Raw genomic sequence first — 14,142 nt, forward strand, 5'->3', positions numbered from 1 at the left:
TAAGCCTGGGCCCCATATGGCCCTTTGTAAATGTAAAAGATCCAAAAAACACTATTCAAATTAGAGTAGGTGAGGTCGACTCATGTCATGGACGATATTTATGTCTCGACCAACGTTCCTAAAAAGATCATCGGGTCAGTTATTTAATTACTGCTTGCGAAAGCTTGTGTACAAATTATTTTACTGTATTTTATTCATTTCAACAGGGGATACACTTCAAAAGTACTTAATTGACTGTGAGATACCTTGAGCACTACATGAAAATGTATTTTTATTTGCTTGCCTTCTTACTTTCTTTCCTTATTTTCTTTGTCTTTTCCATTAGTGCCAAACCCTTGTGCATTGACATTCTCAGACAAAAACTATTGTTAGTAAGTTAGTGTAGAGAACGGACTAAGGTAGGTTCTGGACATTTTTCCCGCAGTGGAGCAAGGAGCTCGTATGGGACTCCTCTCCACTACTGTTAGAAGGAAAACAATCTTGATTCTGATCAAATTATTATGAAATATGAAGGTTCCTATAATTAAAAGTGGTTACCTTAACCGTTTTTTGTTTTCAAAGTCAGATGTATACTGTTCTGAGTCACAACAGTCCTGCGCAAGCACTATTTCACTATCATTGTGAAACGTCTTATATTATGTATAACGGGTGGATTTTGGATGTTGCTGGTGAGCAGCTTTGAGTTTATGTGACTGCTTTCATAGAATTGGTACCAGCCAGGTTTTGTAACCAATAATTTTATTGAACAAGCTGCGCTGGTAGCACATCTCACCGTAACCATGTGTTAGATGTTCAAAATATCGTGTTTTCAACATCTCTTTCTCGAGACACTTGTCTTCATGACGCTTCCAAGCCCATGAGTCTATCAACTGATCAAAGAGGCTCAATCAAGTAGCAGGCAATTCATCCCAGAATATGCTAACATAATTCTCTGTGACTAATCTAAGCCCTGCAATTCCCAGAGAAACATCTTAAAGGTAGTTTTCCACCTTGTTCAAATGAGCAACAAACTGACCTTTTACGGCCTTTCAGCAAATCTGTCAACGCTGTTCCCCCATCTAAACGCCCCCACCCTCCATTCAACCCCAATCTTCTGCCATCCAGTGATGGAAAAGGTCCAATGGAATTGGAACTAGAAAAGTCACCATTAGCACCAAATACACGTTTAGTTAATGCATTGAAACAAAAAATGACAGAAAAGCACGATCTTTTAAAATTCATCTGGGATAACATTGGCAGAAAATATATTTAACTGTATACAAGAGGTAAAAAAAAAAATGGTATGAAGCTGAAATTAAGACAGGAAAGAGTGTTTGTAGTTACTTAATGTTACATTACCCGGATCAGACCCCAATTTATATTGGGAAACTGACGAGAAACCCCAACAATTTTTTTATTTGTAAACTGTGATTTCACTGACACCTACGGGATCGTTTGTATTAAATCAAACTTTATTATTAACACAGAATTTAACATCTGAGGAAAAAAAAGAGCTTTTCAATTAAGTTAAACAATTCTTTGGGATATGGTCCCCCAGAAGGGTAGGGGGTTTTAGTTCAGGCGGGCAGCATAGTTGGTGCAGGCTTTGAAATTAGCTTGTTCTGCCTTGATTGAAAGCTTTATAAAAGCATTAGTTAGGAACAATATGCCCATCTTTTAGAGATGATGACGGAAAGCTTCCAGAAACACTGATTTGCTGCAAAGGAATTTGTTAGCTAGCCATTAACATAAGTGGGACTTTATTGCCTTGATCATGTCCATCTTACTTCACTTTAAGCACCCCATACGATGTGAGGAAGAAAATTTTTTTTCAAGAAAAGTACAACATCATGTGATTATAAACATTCATTAGACTGGTTTGGAAAAAAAATTGCAATCAAAAATGAGGTATCCATGGCACCAATATTATCTTCCAAAATATTGTTGCATATCAACAGTTTGCGTCTCTTTATTATATAGTGTATGCATATGCTTAATTACTTGTATCCCATTTTATATTTTGAACAAACCTTTTGTCTGTTTTAAAAATCTCCCCAGTGAAGACTGCACCTTATACATTGTTGACCATCTGGAGTGTGGCTTGATGGCCAACCTTGTCAGAAATCTAGATGTTGCAATTCTTCCAAAAGGTCATAAGATCTTGGCCGGAATTCTCCGGTCACTGCAATTCAATTTTCCTATCGGTTTTGCAGCAACGTGGCATGCTTACAGTAGGAAATCCCATTGACAAGCGGTGTGAAGATAGAATCACTTCGCCAGCGAACGGCGCGCGGCCGAGAAACATGCAGCTAGCGGACCAGAGAATCCCATCCCTTGTCTAAAATTTGCCTGCCCCTGGATTGTCTTGCTTGGAATTTCGTGATGGAGTGTCAGAAGTAACAGCTGGGCATTTGCTTAATTGTATTCTATAATCTGCCACCTGGAGTGGAGGAGTATTAGCAGTAATTATGTGTTAATCCATTTTTCTAGCCTTGCTGTTTGGTGATAGAAGGTTACAAGGTGGTGAACAACGTCAAGGAAATCAATTTTTTCCCATTGTTTCTCAGTCACCATTCCTAAACCACATTAACCGGGTGGCTTTGTGACTTGTTTAATTCATTTTCCTCTCACTCTCACAACAAGCATCACGTGCACCAAGAATTGTATGTTTTTAACATCTTTGGGCAAGTGCTCCATTTTTTTGTTGCTCTCACTCAAACTGAAAATATTCTCAACTTTTTGACTAATGCCTGCTTGACATCAGTTTGCTGCTCGTGTCTCTGCTAATGGATAGACAAGTAGAAAATCAATCTCTGAAGTACTGAACCACCAAACTTTCACTGGTCTTCTTGGCCCTGCCCATGCACACTTGAATCTCCCATCATTATTGAAAGCCATTAACGCCTACTTTTCTTTGGCCAAACAGACAGGCCATCTCTTCCTGATAGATTATTAAATGAAGCAATAAACCTATTCACAGTATAAACCACAGGAGAACTGCTGGAATTTCAACATGGAAGTTCATAATTTCCTAATTTAATCTGAAGACCTGCCAAAAATTTGAATGTATAAAATAATTTTTAAAAACTGTATTTTTGTACAGTTCTAATTTTCAATATCATTACTAGCTAACCTGTCACTCCAACATCCAAATAGCTGCAAAATGTTCTATAATCAACCTTGTATTTCTTGTGCAAAATTGAGCTCACATGATCAATGGGTGTGAATCTCCCAAAGGGGATCAAAGTCCCCGAGCGAGTACGTTTTGCAGTGTATTTCCTGGCACTCGCAGTGCCGAGAAACACATGGTTATTCAATAAGGGGCCTGAACGGGGAATGTGTGGCTGAGGCCGCACTTAGCACCGTTTTGTACAGGGGGAAGCTCCACTCACTGGAACTCCCCAGCCACCCTCAGCCCGAACGCACTATGGGAGGGTCCCCAGCCCTCCCGCACCCCCTCCCAACACCCACGCTGGGCAACCCCGATGACGCACGTGCATAAAATGCCAACCTGGCACCGTGGCAGCGCTCGTGCCAGCTGGCAATTCCAGGGCGTCCAGATGGCACCAGCCAATGCCAGGGCACCACCCTGCCCAAAGAGCATGCAGCTGGGGGCCTTCAATCCCCTGGGAGACCCCCCACGAGTGCCATTCCGTCTGGTCCCCGTTTGTGGGGACCAGTGCTGAACAGAGATCGCCCGAGGTCCACGAGGTGAAGGGATTGAATCCCAAAGCCTCAGGTACCTCCAGAATCTGCACATTAGAGTAAGGCTAACGGCCTCGCTCTCATATGCAGATTAGCCAAGAAGTGATGGCCAGGATTTATATCACAACATCTTGCGAGTTCAGATTGAATCTCATGAGGCGTGGTGAGCCGGATAGATCCCTGAGAGGGGCCACCCGGCTTTCATCAGCCATGCTTGGAGCTGCTTACCGGGCGCAGTGTGGCCATTGGATTGCGCCCTAAATTAATTTATTTGTCATATCATTGGAGCTAAGCCTAGAATACCACAGGCATTTGTATTTCATTTTCTTTTTGTTGTGTTTCCACACCAAACTATCAGCTTGATTCTATCAAATAGCTAACCGGCAGTACAATTATAGTAGAACAAGATATTTATTTACACCTTCCTTGAACCATCACTAGTGGAATGCTTTGCTCTCATCCATTCAGCAACCCAGAATGGTTTATAATACAGCTGTCTTTTGACTTCATGCTGTGCTCCCTGAATTCAAAAATGTGCTTGTATTACCCTGTGTTGCTTATGTCATTGTTTCTCTGTGGATGTGTCCCAAAAATTGGTTATTTAAGATGCAGTACTATTTCTTTGTGTTTTTCTGAGTTTGAATTTGTTACTCAAGATGTTGAACTGAAATGTTTCCTCACTGAGCCTTTTTTTCCCCCCCTTCTAGTACTCCCCCAGTATGAGGGCCACCTACCTTGCAGTGAGTGAAGAACCTACCAGAATTTATGGAAATATATTTCCTGTTTAACAATTACGCTGTCCTTCATCACAGACTTCAAGATTCTTTACTGCCAGCTAAAAAGAAGTATCACTATACTAAAACGAAGTTGTTTTGGCTATTACTCTCTCCCATTCTTCGAAGTTTGAAGTGATAATCACCACATGGGAGCAATAGAGAATTGTTGAAGATTGATGCTGTCCATCTATCAAATGGATTTTCTGATTCATAGTGTTCAAAACAACTGTTAAACTGAATGCGTGAAGCTACATCTGAAAATATTGCATTGTTTTAAGTGGCATTCTTACTGGAGGCTGGTATATAATTGGTATGTGCTAAGGAATTGAATTGTAATTAGAATCTGACGTAAGAAGTGCCTTGTCAAGCAGACAGATTTTTTAAAAATGGTGTAAAATTGAACTTAACATCCAAGGTGCCTAACTCTGAATTGGATGTGAAATTGATTCTAGGACTTGTGAATCACATGAACATTACCTGCATATAACTGTTAGAACGGCGCTTCATGTTATTTTTGACCAGTGTATACAGTGCACGTCAAATATATTCAAACACTGTATTTCCAAGAAAAGCAAAAGTAATCTAATCTGGTCAATTCATGCTATTGTGGCTTTGGTTTCTTTTGGCTAATTGCAGAATAGGGTCGACTGATTATGGAGCAATCAGAATTGTCACGTCCTTCCAGGAGGACAAACTGGAACTGGCTCTTGCTGAAAACTATGTTGGGGTGGGTGAAAAATCGGATTTATTTGTTTTACAAAAAAAAAATTCAACGCTCCGCACATGATGGTTTCTTTCCGACATTGAGTTATCTACTCTGGATTTTGTTCAGAGTAACTTAAGTGCTCGATCCCATTTCATACTCGATGGCTGCTTCCAAACTCCCACCTGAGCCACTTGTAATAGTTATGACAGATAACGGCAGTATATGTAAACTATAGTTTGTGATTGGCAACATCATATTTCAATTTGCTCACATAACATCTGACTGGCTTCTTTCTAATACAGCAGCCAAATTCATGGTCAGATATTTAGTAAGTTCCAGATTTAAATTGTCACATTGTAAAATGTTCTGTTAGTTATCCTTCTATGAAATAACTTGACAATATTTCACCAACTTGAATGATCTGATACCTGGTATGATAACCATTTATAGATTCCTTCTTCCAGGTCTTATCTCCCCTATGGAGTTGCAGTGTTTGCTACTTCCTGCATATTCCACTTGGGCAAAAACATAGGCCTCCTGAATTGTACCATGTGGAGAAACCTTGCGTTGCACTATATTTTACAATTAAAGGAGCAGCTATGATTTCAAATATTACATGTACTCCAGTGAAGTGGTTGTGGATGCAATTTGCTTCCATAAATTAAGAAAACCTAGCTTGTTTATAGAATCTTCATCCATATTCCTAAGGGCATGTCTCGTGAGCATTTTCTCCTCACCAGTTGTATGCCTGTATTTCAGTGATTTATCTGTAAGTAGCAATATCTTTTTGAGCAAATGTCGTGTAATCTGATTGTAATCCGGTCTATTTTGGGTTAAGGCAAAAAAGGACTCTTTTAACATTCTGTGGAACAAAGTAGGTATTTGTGATCTACTTTGAGCATGTTTGATGTATTATAAATTCATTGGGTCCATGCAGTGTGCATTTCACAGAATACATTGACCATGTGATATTACAAAAGGGTTATATACAAAAGGTAATAATTGGTGAAGATTGCCAAGTTAGAATTGTGGAAAGTTTTCAAGAGGGCTATATAATACTTTCAAATAGCTAATACTTTTGAATGGTAAATTCCAAAACATTCTCTCAAAACACACAGCGAATTACAGCATGTAACCTATATCTTTCAATATAAAATGAAGTGGATTCTGAACCAAACCAATAGAAAAGATAATGAAAATTTAAAAATATGCTGTGTTCCAGTTTCTAATCAGAATGAAGGAACTGATGCTGTTTTGGCTTTTCCAAGCAAATCATTAATACTTTTTCAGTCATTCCAAAAATAATTCTAAATTTCTTCAAAATAGTCATAAATTCTTAAATTACCACAAAATACCACTGGTAACAGTGAGAACAGTTGAAAGATTAAAATGAATGCCTCAAATAGCATGCTGCCTGAGAAAGCTCCTTGAATTCAAACCAGTTCAGCCAACGGTAATAGTCATGTGAATATAATGTTGTTTTGATTGTAATGTATTTTTGGTTTTATTATATAGTGTTTGTGACAGTTAATTTGGGTGTTTTGTTACTGTGCCAACAATAATCGAAGGGGTACCATATGATTCCAACATGTGGAATGACCGCAGTACAAAGAAAGTTTTTTTAAAAAAAAGTCCATTTGGTTAATTCTTTTATCAAGTTAGCCCTGAAGGGGATGGTAGACTAACTGGGTAAAATGAAGAACATTGAGGCTACAATTTGTTCATATACATCAAATGGTTAATCGGCATCAGCTCCTTTCTTTGCATACTAATGAATATCCTACCATTATTAAGATTTAAAAACCTGTTAACTACTTCACTGCAGACTAGTATTAACTTTGTCTTCAAAGTTCGATATTTAAGGGTGGCAAAGCACAATTTGAAGCCCATGTGACTCTTCAAACATACTTCATATTCCTTTAATGGTTCAGCCGCACTAAAATCCTATAAGGGTTTGGGAGGGAAGATATTAACTTTGCTTTTGGCATGCCTTTACATTTCATGACATTCCGATGCAACGAGACCTTGTGTATCAATGAAACACACAATTAATGGAATCTATTTTAATGCTGTTATCAAGGATTTTGTACTCTGGAATAGAGACAAAATGTATTTCTCTGCGTGGAATCACTGTTTAATGCATAGAATCATCATGCAAAGCTAGACTACTGTATGATTTTTCTCCACCAATAAGTTCCTTGTAATCTGCTGTGGGCAAAACAATGCAAGATGACCATTTTGATATTTGTAGAGTTTGACACAAGGCTGTAAGCAAATTTATTTTTTACCAATTCTTCATTAATTTCAATGAGAAATTAGTTCTTGCAGGCTAATATTTTAATGTGTTTTGAGACATTAAGTTCTATTATATAGACTGAGAGCATGTGTATTAAAACTAAGTTAAATCTTTGCTGTGAAATGCCACCATATTTCCTGCTCTGCTCTTCCCAGTGAAATAGGCGGGGGGGGGGAGGAAACGTACAAAATTCAGTAAATCTGCATCACAAAATAAATTTGTCTGTGATTTAACACTGGAAAATGATCTCAAAACCAAACAGTTTCAAGATGGCAAAATGATTCATTGAACAAGACTACGTTTGTGGACTAAATCCACCTCAGGGTGAGTGTTGGACTTCTCTTATTGTCAGAGATATTAAGGATTATACAGGAATTGAAGTAAATCTGCATCCAGTCTGTTCAACGGTGACCGGCTGGAACCAATCATACAGCTGTTGTTTCAGTGTTGGAAGGCAAATGTTGTTAACACGTTATTATGACCATTGACGAGATATCAGCAATATTTAACTCTGATGTGATACTATCATTTTATATTGTGTAGTTAATTTCAATTTAGGGTTTTTTTAATTACAATTTTTGTAAATGTATTGAATTGTGTCAACACCATTCTCAAGGTATTGCATTAGGAATCTTTTTTTTATCTTCTCTGCAAAGAAGTAACCATTTCACAACGAAAAACATAACTATCTACAGAATAAATTATTGATTTTCAATAAAGTTTATCTTCATTATGTTGCAATTTTCAGACTGCACGTTGATGTAAAGCTAAATGTGCAGAACTCATGAAATTATTCAGTGGGACCGATTCAACTTAAGCCATTACTAAATCTTCACAAGGACTTGGCACTTTTGCTTTTTTTCACTCTAAATATATTGCAGCACGGGACCGACAAATAACCCCTTGTTTTGCAGGATACTAACCATGATTGGGTTAGATAAAAGGGTTGGAAGGAGGCTTCTGTGGAATATAAAAGTCTTTACACAGACCAGTTAGTTTGAATAGTCTACTTCTGTGCCGCAGTCTTTTGTCATTTTATGTGCAACGATCAAATTTGATACTTGGTCCATGTGGCAATTCGGAGTTAGCACATTTAAGTTTTCTAACTAATTATATAGGCATGTGAAAAATAAATCATTCATTTTTCTCATTAGTAGTTTTCCCCCCTCGTAACTAGCATTTACATACAAACAGAAAGGCTGTGATGTTCTAACGGGCAGCCTTTGAAACCTTGTTCGCATATTCGAGCATCCTTGGGTGGGAGGGAGGGAGGTTCAGAACAGGATTAAATTCCAGTTCTTTCTTTATATCATCAGGGACCATCATTTTCCCCACCTGTCAGCCTCATCTCACAACCTTTCACAGCTATTTGTGCTAGGAGGTAACCATTGTATGTGTTTAAGTTCCTGAGTATCGAAGGCAAAATGTTCTTCTCAATGTTCCTAATGCAGCATAAATTCCTAAAAAAAATAAATCATGGGTACTGGCAACGGAAATATTTAAACTTAAACACACCACTGCTGACTTAAGCAGTCTTTAATAAATACATTTCCGGAATCAAACACAAATAGCTCAGAGCTTCAACGTAGATCTCCTTTCCATTCCTTCAGATTTATTAAAAACCATTAGCCTCAAATTGTTTAGATTTTTTAACTAAACAACTGAAGTAAAGTGGGAAGTGATTTAACAACAGAAAAAAATCAGCGACTCTGCCTGAGCATTTCTTAGTAGAGTAGCACTTTTGCCATTCCAAATGTCAGTGCTTCCCTAAAATAAAGTTTGCAGAACCCAGTCTCCAGTTTCTCTTGGGAAAAACCCTGAAACCCTTACATGCTGGAAGGACATACACCCTATCCTTTAACTCCAACTGGGGGGGCTAGAAAATCCCAGCCTTCATGTTGGGAAATACTACAAATTGCAGATGATCATTGGGAATTCTGAAAATTGCTCACCCCTGAAAGCATAGTTTAGTCCACTGTTGGGCTAAAATATCTTGTCAGCATCTAGAATTTTGACATTAGGGTAAAATGTATAGACAATCCGATAGTTTTAATACCTTGTGTTACATTTAAAACTGTTCATTTTGTTTAAAAACCTTAACTTGGGATATTGGAAAGCTTGGTGACTGAAAGGGGAAATTGTCAATTTTTAAAAATGTATCCTTTCACAAGTTGTGGGCTTTACTGCCCATCCATAATTGCGCCTGAGAAATAGGTGGTGAGCAGTCTTCTAGAACCGCTACAGTCTATGTGGTGTAGATATACCCAGAATGGGAGTTCCAAGATCTTGGCCCAGCCACAGTAAAGAGCACCATACAGAAAATATCAACCCACTTGTGAAGAAACAGCGATATAATTCCAAGTCAGGATGGTGTACGGCTTGGAGGGGGACTTGCAATTGGCGGTGTTCCCTTGTGTATGCTTCACAGCGCCAGGGTCCCAAGTTCGATTCCTGGCTTGGGTCACTGTCTGTGCGGAGTCTGCACGTTCTCCCCGTGTCTGTGTGGGTTTCCTCCGGTGTTTCCTCCCACAAGTCCCGAAAGACTTGCTGTTAGGTGAATTGGACATTCTGAATTCGCCATCAGTGTACCCGAACAGGAGCCAGAGTGTGGCGACTAGGGGATTTCCACAGTAACTTCATTGCATTGTTAATGTAAGCCTACGATTATTATTATAATTGCTATTATCATTGTGACAATAATAAAGATTATTAAATTATTATTATTATGCTGCCCTTAACCTTCTAGGCAGTAATGGCTATGGGTTTTGAAGATGCTGTCAAAGGAGCCTTGGTGAGTTGCTGCAATGCATTTTGTAGATGGTACACACTGCTGCCACTGTGCGTCAGTGGTGGAGAGAGTGAATGTTTAAAGTGATGGATGGGGTGCCACTCAAGTGGGCTACTCCGTTCTGGATAGTGTTAAGCTTCTTGAGTCTTGTTAGAGCTGGACTCCTGCAGGCAGTAGAGTAATGTATCATATTGCTGACCTGTGCCTTGTAGATGGTGTACAACAGGCTTGTACAACCTCCAGCTCATGGGCCAGATACAATCCCCAAGGCTTTTTAATGCAGCCTGCCACATTATTGGGCTCAGATGTTTAAGATTTCTTTATGGTCACAAGTAGGTTGACATTAACACTGGAACAAAGTTACTGTGAAAAGCCCCTAGTCGCCCCATTCCGGCGCCTGTTTGATGCCGCTAAAAACCACCTTAAGGGCTTTCCATAACGTGGAGAGCAAGACAGACTCATTCTTATTAAACTGACATATTCCTCAATTGCAGAAGACAGACCCCCGCAAAATCCTATATCTGCTAATATCGCTGCATCCAACCTCCGCGATGGTCGCTGAGAGGGGCCCAACTCCAGAACCTAGTCCAATAGCCGAGTATACCACTAGCAACGCTTTTGCTACCCCCAATGGAGCCAATTACTTAAGCCTCGATCGATCCACCTTTGGATCTAGTACACTGTTTAAATTCCCTCCAAAAATTAGTTGCTATGAGTCCAAGTCAGCAATGGAGGCCAGCAACATCATAACAGACCCCCCCCCCCCCCCCCCCCCCCCCGCCCGCATAATCCTAATTTGGTACGTAAACATTGACCAGAATCACCAATGTGCCCTGTGTCTGCAAAAGACCCGCTGACCATCGCATATTTGCTGTTGGTGTCTGCCATGAACTTGGTAGCTGAGAAAATAACTTGTTTATTGATCAAAATCGTTGCCCCTCACCCCCGGGCATACCCGCAGCCTGGATGTAGGCCTCCAGAGGCCTCGTCAAGGTGGGTCTGGTTCAGAGGAAATGGTGTCTCCTGCAGCTTCACTTTACCTTCGTCGCCAGTGTAAAGTCCCTGGCAAACGACCACTTAGAAGCGATGACTTTAAAAACTCAAATATTTATTACATCATATTATACCTCCTACTCCCCGAAGGGTCTCCCACACTTGGGCCAAGGGTATCTTTGTCCCAGAGGCCCCTGGTTTAAGGAGGCAGCTCCGCCCCCTCTCCTCATTTAGGTGGATCGTACTCAGTTGCCCTCGGGACTCTGAGGTTGCAGATCCATCGGCCTCCTGTAGGGTTATATCACGAACGATGACTACCCTATGCCTTTTTCTCTACCGAGGAGCCTCGTGAAGTCGCTGAGTCCTTTGACGAATTTCTATCCCTGGGTTCCTTTCTCCTGGCCTTTCTTGGCATCTCTTTAATGTGAGCACCTTATTATTTTATAGATGGGATGGTTTGAAAAAATAACCCCAGAAAACAGACGGAAAAGGCTGAAAATCAACAACTGCCGGGAGCTGCCTCGAGCACGACCTCCCTCTACATGCCGCCACTGCAAAGTCTCATGGTTAGATTCTCTCTTGTTGGAGATAGTAATTGCCTGGCATTTTTATGACACAAATGCAACTTGCAACTTAGTTGCCCGAGCATGCAATTTAGCAGCCCAAGCATGCATGTTTTACAGATCTTGCTACATGTAGACATGGACTGCTTCAGTATCTGAGAGTCGCAAATGGTGCTGAACGTTGTGGAGCGAAGATTATTGAAGTAATTAAGATGGTTGGGCCTAGGACACTACCCTTTTCATTCTGAGTCATTCAACAACATTCTGGTTCATCAACAAAATGTAGTGAAGAAATATTAGTTTTATGTAATATAGCGAATGGATTTTCCATTATAAAATTTGATACATGAACTATGCCAATTGCAAGATTTTTAATAAGTGATGACCTCAATGACGAGATGTATTATTTCCCTACCTATCCCAAACCTGATTAAGTTGACCATGCATTGCCATGAACTTTTATTTTGAAGTATCAACTTTAAAAATTATTTCAGAGACAGTCCTGGTTCAGTGATAAACATTCTCACCTCTCAATCAGAAGGTTGTGGATTGTTATCCATTCCAGAGATTTGAGCACAAAACCCAAACTGATACTTTACTGAGAGAATGCTGCACTATCAGTCATGCCACCTTTCAAATGGGATCTTTATTAAATCAAAGTCTGGTCTGCCCTTTTCATTGGATGTAAAAGATCCCACAGCACTATTCAAAGAACAGGGGAATTGTCTTCGGTAATTTTGCCAGTGACAATCCTTCAACCAACATCACTAAAAAGGATTAGTTGATCATTAACTCACTGCTGTTTGTAGGCCCTTGCTTTGTACATTTTGGCTGCTATATCTCCTACAACAGCGACTATTCAAAAATAACTTTATAGAATACAAAGCACTTTGGACATTATGGGGTTGTGAAAGGTGAGCTTGTATATAAATACAAATTATTTTTCTTTTAATATTTGTATGCTGATGTACTGTTACAGCCCTGATCCACAGTGCCGAAGGGAAATTTCAAACCTATCCATTGTCGCCATGTCATTAAAAACTCTTTCTTTGCTATTTTCACTGCCTCCTGTAGAACAATTTTTATTCATTTTCACGAGGTGGGTGTCACTGCTTTAGCTCTACCTTGCCTATAAGAAGATGGTTGCCGGCTGCATTCTTGTACCAATAGATAGAAAGTGCCAAGATTTTGACATAGGGTGAGTGCTGATCTGTGACATGGAATGGAGCCCTGAACCCCTGGAGAGAGCACAACCTTTGTATTGGGCATCTGAGAAAGAAAAGTAGAAGATATTAACTATTTTATTATTAATGTTTTTGGTGTTTAGAAAAATATAGGTCATTTGAATATTAGCACCATCTGCCATACTCCTTGACTAGTCCGAAAAAATATTCCTTCAACACTACTCTCATTTCTAGCCTTCGCCCCATTTCTATTTTACCCAGAGATTTCAGCATACAACTGCTGACCTCCAACGATCACACCATGTCAAACAGCTTTTCCACTCCTAACCTACAAGAACACGAGAGATAGGAGCAGAAGTAAACCATAAGGTAAAAACTGGGTGGCACGGACAAGTTGGGCCGAAGGGCCTCTTCCATGCTGTGAACCTCAATAACTCTAGAAGCCCTGTTGAGCCTGCTCCATCATTCAATATGATCATTGTTGATCTTGTGCTTCAACTCCACGTTCCTCTTCACTCCCCATATCCGTTGATTCCTTGAGAGACCAAAAATCTGTCTATATCAGCTTTAAATATATTTTATGATGGAGCATCTGCAACCACCTCAGATAAAGAATTCCAAAGATCATGAGTGAAGCAGTTTCTCCTCATTTCAGTCCTAAATGACCCCATTATCCTGAGGCGGTGCCCACATAGAACATAGAACAGTACAGCACAGAACAGGCCCTTCGGCCCTCGATGTTGTGCCGAGCAATGATCACCCTACTCAAACCCGCGTATCCACCCTATACCCGTAACCCAACAACTCCCCCCGTTTAACCTTACTTTTTAGGACACTACGGGCAATTTAGCACGGCCAATCCGCCTAACCCGCACATCTTTGGACTGTGGGAGGAAACCGGAGCACCCGGAGGAAACCCACGCACACACGGGGAGGACGTGCAGACTCCACACAGACAGTGACCCAGCCGGGAATCGAACCTGGGACCCTGGAGCTGTGAAGCATTTATGCTAACCACCATGCTACCGTGCTGCCCCACATGTTTTAGATTCCCCAGCCCGTGGAAACAATGTGTGTCTCTGCTGCCAAGCCATCTGGTATCTTTCAATTACATCACCTCTCATTCTTCTAAACTCCAGAGAATACAAGCCC

The 14,142-nt window shown here is 40.2% G+C and overlaps 1 protein-coding gene across 3 annotated transcripts in view; it reads left to right on the forward strand.

Annotated features, from left to right (window-relative positions):
* The window catches only part of ttyh2 (tweety family member 2), a 162,614-nt gene extending 154,419 nt beyond the window's left edge, over window positions 1-8,195 (forward strand). For all 3 annotated transcript variants that reach the window (XM_038776652.1, XM_038776653.1, XM_038776654.1), the window contains one exon: window positions 4,392-8,195. In XM_038776652.1, the coding sequence (XP_038632580.1) occupies window positions 4,392-4,472 (81 nt within the window). In that variant the 3' untranslated portion in view covers window positions 4,473-8,195. The remainder of the gene's footprint in view (window positions 1-4,391) is intronic.
* The last annotated feature ends 5,947 nt before the right edge of the window (window positions 8,196-14,142 follow it).

The sequence above is a fragment of the Scyliorhinus canicula genome, chromosome 18 (assembly GCF_902713615.1).
Source record: "Scyliorhinus canicula chromosome 18, sScyCan1.1, whole genome shotgun sequence".
NCBI lineage: Eukaryota > Metazoa > Chordata > Chondrichthyes > Carcharhiniformes > Scyliorhinidae > Scyliorhinus > Scyliorhinus canicula.